General features: G+C 41.1%; 1 protein-coding gene across 1 annotated transcript; it reads right to left on the reverse strand.

Annotated features, from left to right (window-relative positions):
- Positions 1-212: 212 nt before the first annotated feature.
- On the reverse strand, positions 213-1989 carry LOC102918152 (uncharacterized). The gene has a single exon (XM_015995772.3). The coding sequence runs from the start codon at positions 1932-1934 to the stop codon at positions 639-641; it is 1296 nt and encodes a 431-aa protein (XP_015851258.1). The 5' UTR covers positions 1935-1989; the 3' UTR covers positions 213-638.
- Positions 1990-7475: the final 5486 nt, after the last annotated feature.

The following is a 7475-nucleotide window of genomic DNA, read 5'->3' on the forward strand; positions in this document are numbered from 1 at the left end:
TTTCCTGCTGCTCACACTCAAGAAAACGCTGGGGAACTGTGGGGTTGGTGGGTAAACGCCCCAAACATAACTGTTCTCACAAAACATATACAAAGAGAATAAATAAAAATATCCACTGCTTTGTTAATGTTCTGTACAGACAAACAAGTTGAAATTAATATTGCAAAACACCAAAATGAATTTGAAATTAAAATAATTAGTAACAGCTACTATCACAGAAGATGAATTCACATTTATTTGGCTATTGATTACAAGTTTTGGTGGGCAAAATAGTTGCAACAGTTATTTCATTAAGTTTTAATCCACAGAGAGCTATTCAAGTTTGCTTTTATTCTGTGCAATTGCAGTGTTTTCAGATTCTTCACACATTGTATCATCACTGGATCTTATTTAGACTAATTGTTTTTATTAATGGTTTTATGCATTCTTATAATTGATTCATGTAATGATGTAATATCTTCAATGCTACAAAAACTGTGGAAAAAGTACATGTGAATGTTGATCCCATAATTGATAAAGTATCTAACATATTTGTGAAGGCATGACAGATCAATGAGAATTATTTCATTGTGTATAATTTGATTGATGGGTAAAATTCAAGCAAGATATAGCCAAATAAGACATAATTAGAAAAACATCTAGTTATTTTCTTTCTTCTGTTCCTTTGCTTTTTCCCCTTCTTCTTTATGTTCATCATCGTCGTCGTCGTCGTCATCATCATCACCTGTATCCATGATCCAATAACAATCTTTAAACGTGTTTGATGTAGGAGTACATTCATAACCCCATCTCCTCTTCATAAACATCTGCTCCAGGGAGCTCGGTGTAGTTTCTTCCTTGCTTATGAAGTATCTCCAGTCAGTTGGTTCATAAGTTTCTCCAACAATTTCTGAATTACCAGTGTTTTCACCTTGAAGTTCAAGTTCAGTGGAATCTGTTATAGAGTCTTCATTTTCTAGTGTTTTCAACCGGTGATTTTTCAGGTATGATGATGATGATGATTCATACCTAATCTCCTTGATGGTTTTATGAGGATCGTGTTGTTTTTGGAGTTTTGTGTCGAAGTTGGAGTCCTGTTTGGAGGGTCTGATGTCCTTCCCTTTGCTCGTTTTCTTGCCATACTTGACATCAAATGTAGGTGGATCAGTTTTCTTGGCAGATGATTCTTCATGGCTCGGTTGATTTTCATATCCTGTGTCAGTTTGTTTCATGGCATCTCGATAATGTTCAGCCCAATCACGGACGTCATCCCCTCCTTTGTATATATATTTGTAATAAATAGAGCTAAGCATGTCCTGGCCTCTGTGTTTGCCGTCATGGAGCCAAGTGCCTTCGCATGACCAGGGAAGCTTGTGAGGTTCCAGATCTAATTTGCCTTGGGACTGTTTGCCGGTGTTGGTGGGCTGCTTGGTTGCTTCCCTGTAATCTTCCCAATATGGCCACTTGTACTCCAGAATCCGGTTAGGTCTTGGTGTTTCCAGCATTTTGATTAGTATGTCTGCAGAATTCTCTTCTCCTCGAGGCCAGGGAGTCAGCAGATTCTGATTCTGGCGGAAACCTATGTCGTCCCAGAAGGTTCTTCGTGTTTGCTGGACCGGCAAAAGTGGATGATACACTCCTGAGTCATCAATTTGCTTTCTCGGGCTCTTGTTGGCAACTGGACTGGGCATTCCGCGAAAAATCGTAGGGAAAACGGTACCCTCCATGCTGCGCGGGGTCAGCTCTTCACTTGCTGTGCCGACTTTCCTGAAGTCATCTGGCCGTTCCTTAACAGAGGGTCGGTGCTGGCCCTCCACAGAGGTGGGCAACCTCAGCGGCTCTCTCTTGTGCTTTACGAAACACTTGGAAGAGTCCTTCCACCCAGACTTGCCAGTCGTGTCTTGAGACTTTATTGTCCGCCGGGCCTGGTTTCCCGGCATCCTGTGGTCTCCCATATTCCTGACTGTGGGGCCACTGCCTCAACCTCAGGAATTTGTTTTGTTGCGCCTACTCAGTTGCTAGGAGATCTGGACTGAATATCTAGGATTCTACTGTGACAAGCAAGGGAGTGTCCGCCAGCAGACTCCTCCATTCTGTTCTACATAGTGTGGGCAAAAAAAACACAAAAAACAAAAAACATGCTTTATTTATCAGTCTTTTTCATGGACTTTCAGATTGTTCCTGTCTTGACCTACATTTCAAAGAATGTTTCTATGGAAATGTGTATTCAATATTATTTTATATTTACTTAAAATCATACACAATATACATAAGTGTGTGGGGGCGCGCGCGTGTGGGGGCGTGTGGGCACGCGCGTGCGTGGGCGTGTGGGCTCGCGCGTGTGTGGGCGTGTGGGCGTGTGTGTGTGTGTGTGTGTGTGTGTGTGTGTGTGTGTATGTGTGTGTGTATTAAAGAAAGTTGAGAACTGGGCTGGCAATGCTCCCCTCAAGAATGATAGATTAGCAAACCCCAAGAGTGGGCACCAGAAACTTCCTTTTGAAAGGTTGTTCAGATAAGTACAAGTAACTCCCTAAACAAAATAGATTATAGACAACCTCTTGCCTCTCAGGGGTTGAGGGTAGGCCCCTGTTGCTGAAGACATCATATACTTAAGATGCATGACTAAGATGATTTGACCTGGATCTAGCCAGAAAACCTCTTTTCCTACAGTCTCGCTTGCATGGTTCCAGAAAATACAATGCAAAGTGCCTAGGGAAGGAAGCAATTAAACACCTCCCACCCAGCTGCAGCGCTCATGAACCATGACAATTACCAGCATGGCAAGCTAGGCACAAAGGTACAGCATTTGATTGTCAGACTATATAGTGACTATGTTAATCCTTTGCAGAACAGATTCTATTGAGAAAGAATATGGGAAGCAAGACATTCCCAGGATTATTGCAAGGAACATTCCAGTCCATATTTTCTCTTAGCCTTGTCAGAGGACTCAACTATTTTTCACAATGAGCTGCCATTTTTATTAATGTGTAAATGATTCTGTGATAATAAAGTTCTAATTTAGCTTTTTAAAAAACCATTGCGTGCAGCTGCCCTGTGTCAGCTGAGAAGATGTTCTATAGTTTCTTCCTGGGGAATTTTTCTGTCCCTTAGAGTAAGAAAGCCTGTATCTGGCATGGCAGGGATGTTGGAGAGTTGTTGCTCACCGCATCAACTCTGAAACCACAAGGACTCTGTTGCCTAGGTTTTACAGAGCTGTTCAAAGATAGAACATTGAGGTTGGGTGCTTCATTTGTTCCCTAGCACTGCCTAGGAACCCTGAATGCCAGCTGCCTTCTACAGCTACATGGAAATTAACCCATACCTTGGCAGATTGGACTTATGCCTTACTTCACTTATGTACTACTCTATTTCTGCTTCTGAAGCTCGCCTCCTTTATTGTATGTCATCCAGTTCTAGCCTTAAGTGCCTGTTTCTGGGCATCCTAAGACTTGTATATTATGTGTTCCTTTTCCTCACTATGAATAGTCTCAATTTTATATTAGAAATATTACTCACTGTTATGTTGTATGTGTGTATGGTGTGTGTGTGTGTGTGTGTGTGTGTGTGTGTGTGTGTGTGTGTATGTATGTATGAGAGGGGGAGAGAGAGATACAAATCTTGCATGCTTTTATAAAAGTTAAACATTTAAACCCTGTGATGTTTTGAACATGAAAACTGACTCCGGTAACTCAGTTCATTAACTTATAGTAATGACATAAATTACAAAGCCTCTAACACATGATTTATTTACAAGCATTAACCTCAAAACTGCAAAACAGCTTCCTTATAACATGTAATGTTAAGGATACAAAGCAAGGTCTTTCTAAGTTTTATGGAAGTGTCTCAGTAGCCCTTACACATGTAATGTCAGGCATTAAGATTTGGAGATGAAAAGTCTGAATTTGGAGAGAGTTCCCTGATGTGTGCCCAGCATGGCAATGGGGGAAAAGAGGCAAAAATAATCTCTTAACATAAGAGATTCATTTTGAAAGGGCATCCAACTTTTCATATTTTGCCTTAGGAAATGTGGCATCACTAAAGAGAAAAGTATTTCAGTGAATGATACAGTCAGTATAGTAATGGATGCCTATTGTCTTCTGTCTATAACCTTAGAGGAAGCTAAGAATGACGTGATGCCCTTGGTTACAGAAGATCCATAGGCAGCTCAGACATTGCAGGGGTAGAATCAAATGTCAAGGTCAAAGGTGGCTATCTAGCCTGGCAGGATAAAGGACAGTATGCAAAGGTTCCATCAACACCCTCTTTCCATGTAATGAATTTACTATCAAATTCAGGAAATATTTTCTCTATAAAGCAGTGTTCCTCCACGGCCTCTACTTCAGTTCCTGCCTTGAGTTCCTGCCCTGACTTCCCTCAGCAGTGGAGTGTGACCTGAGAGTGTTAAGGCGAAATAAACCCTTTTCTCCCCAGTTTGCTTTTGGTCGTGGTGTTTTTAGCACAGAAAGAGAAAGTAAACTAAGATGGGGACCCGCCCTTGGAAGGACTATGTGACTCCTGCTTTTCCTCTTCCTGGAACAGCAGTCAAAGCCTAACACGGAAACTCAGTCAAAAGTCTACAAATCAAATGCACCAAAGTTCTTAACCAATTCTAATGAAAAAGCTGTATCACCTGCCAGTTTTGCCTTTGTAAGATAGACAAGCCAAAATTAGGTGACTTGAAATAGTCATAGAAAGTATATTTGGTTCCATCTGCTGTTTCTAAAAATGTAGTAGGTATTTTGATAAATAAACTATATTTCTGTTCCAAGGTAAACATTTGTAAATGGGTAAAAAACAAAAGAGAATGAAGATATAAAGATACTCAATGAATTAAAAAGAGATGGAGAACTATGGAATTAGAAGAGACATTAGTTCAGTTTCCATCATTTATAATAAAGTCTCATACCAATGAGCTAGTTGACAAAGAATGGGTCTCCTTCCAGTGTGTGAACTATAAATAGTGGTGATCGGTGTCTACAAAGGCCCACAATGCATATCATGTCCTGTTGTTTCTGATCTTGTGTTGTTACACTCCACAAAAGAGTTGACTGCGTGACCAGTAGAGGATGTGGTGGAAGTAATACTCTGGAACTGAAGGCCTGAGACTATACCTTGAGAAGAATTGAAGCTTCTGCTTGGCATGAGAGCCCGAATTACTCAAGGTCAGATAATCTGAGCTTGCTTTGCCCAGCAGGGCTGTATAATGGGATGATTTGGTCATGGGCGTGTTTGCCAGGTGTTTGGAAGGGTCTACACTTGGCTGTACCGTGTGCTTTGATCTTGAAAGGGGGGGGTCTTTTGCCTCTCCCCTTGGCATATTATGAGAAGCCTTTTGAATAAACGATGAGGTATTTGGGTGTTGATCCAGGCCCTCCCAAAGCTATCCTGTGTTTTTGTCTTTCTTCTCGTCGTCTAGGTCTCTCTTTCTACCTAATATTTCCTAATTCCTCTGTCCTCCAAAGATGGGAGCTGGACACCCATAGCTTGGACCTTTCTAACACTCACCTTTGGGAGATCTCTTAAGACCCATTTGTTGAGCTGTGAGATCAAGCAACATGGATGTGGTTTAAATGTTCTAGTCATCAGGTCTAGTTACAGCTCGGTCAACAACCCAATACTGTCAGCTTTGAGAGCATACTGTCTGTGAGTGCAGAGCTCTATGAAATCTGCAGTCTGAGCCAGCCACCAGCTCTGACTTCATAAGCATTTCCAAGTAAGACCTTAACTTGCTAAGGTGGCTCAATCTGCAAAACAGAAAGGGATAAAAACAAAGAATTGTCTTGAGCCACTACATTTAGGGGTGGTTTGTGGTGCAGAAACAGATAACTGTAACTGAATAGAACTGAGGAGGGACCCAGATTTCCACTCCCTTACTCACAAATGCAACACGTAGTTTCTTACATGAACTACTTATTCAAAGGAAATATTTTAAGCAAAGCCAAACAAACTTATGCATTCAACTGCATTCCTTGATTATTTTTTCCTACTTCTAACTTCACTAATCCTGTACTTCCTTTTAAAATTAGAGTGTCAATAACCAGGTGTGTCAGTTGTTAATAGTGTGCTTACATTCATGTAACCTCATAAAACCCTCATGAGGTCTTTTCTGTAGCTAGCTCCATTTATGGATGAAGAAGCTGATCCAAAAGACTATAGGTTGCTCTTCACAAACTGATGACAAGGACCCTTTGCTAAAGACAACATCTACATGATTGATTGAACACAGAGAGTTTGAGCTGGTGCCTACCTAGAGCCTTCACCCCTGCTGACTAGTATTCACAGTACTGGAAGGTACTCTGCATACTACCAAGACAGAAACTCAAATACCAACCCAGCTACAAACCCTTCCATCTACAATGCTAGTCAATGGTGGCATGTAGCTTGTGGGAGTAACTACCCAATATCTGCTTTGACATAAGGCCCCCTCCACGATATGGAATCCTTATGAGATGCTGCTTGGGTGACCAAGTACCTAAAACTAAATAGCCCAGAGACCTAGAGGAAAACCAAATACTACTGCTCTACTAAAGGAACATAGCAGTAAAATGACTCCTAATGACATTCAGGTATACTCCTAGATTGGTGTCTTGCTCATCCATCATCAGAGAAGCTTCTTCCTACAGCAAATGGGAATAAACACAAAGATCCAGAGTCAGACAATATACAAAGAGAGACTTTAGAACACTCAGCCCTAAACACAATGTCTCCATCAAATCCTTCCCCTCATGGCTCAGAGCCCTGAAACAGAGGGCATGACAAGAGTCTAAGAGCCAGAGGGGATGGAGGACATCAAGAAAACAAGACCCTCTAAACACAACAGGACCGATGCACATCGGAACTCAGAGAGACTGAGGCAGCATGCGCACAGGGCCTGCACAGGTCTGCACCAGATGAGTCTCTGCGTCTATATCTGTTTCTTGTGCCTTTCCGTGGGCTCTTTTCTTTCTGTTTGTCCTATGCCGATTTATTTGGTTTTTATTTTATCTTTTATTTTGTTTTGTTTTAGTATTATCCCTCCGATGCCTGTTTGTTTTCTAAGGAGTGACAGAAAAGAAGTGGATCTGGATGGGAGGGAAGGGGAGGAGGAAGTGGGAGGAGTAGAGGGAGGGGAAACCGTAATCAGTATAGATTGTATGAAAAACAACTATTTTCAATAAAAGAAGCTGAGGCAGAAAGTAGTTTAAGATTTTCTTGCACTATTATACTATTAAATATTCACAACTGAAACAGAATCAGGCCCTGAGTCGTCCCTTTCAATTAACAATATATTTACTATCATACTAGACTTCAGACCCGGAAGTTTGAGTTGCATAATTCTTTACCAGATAGTTAATAAGCCCTCAGACTGGACTAGCACTACTCTATCATACTCGGTGGAGTCTTCAACAATTCCTTTACTACTAGCAAATTATAGCCTTCCTCTAAATATGTTATGTGCTAAATAAATTACCAGTAGAACCAAAGACCATTTTGACTGGGGAAATTTTGTGAAGATT

This window comes from Peromyscus maniculatus, chromosome X (assembly GCF_049852395.1).
Source record: "Peromyscus maniculatus bairdii isolate BWxNUB_F1_BW_parent chromosome X, HU_Pman_BW_mat_3.1, whole genome shotgun sequence".
NCBI classification, from domain to species: Eukaryota; Metazoa; Chordata; class Mammalia; order Rodentia; family Cricetidae; genus Peromyscus; species Peromyscus maniculatus.

Bases quoted from the DNA above. Each gene is read 5' to 3' on its own strand.
- LOC102918152 (XM_015995772.3), bottom strand. From the start codon at position 1,934: ATGGGAGACCACAGGATGCCGGGAAACCAGGCCCGGCGGACAATAAAG.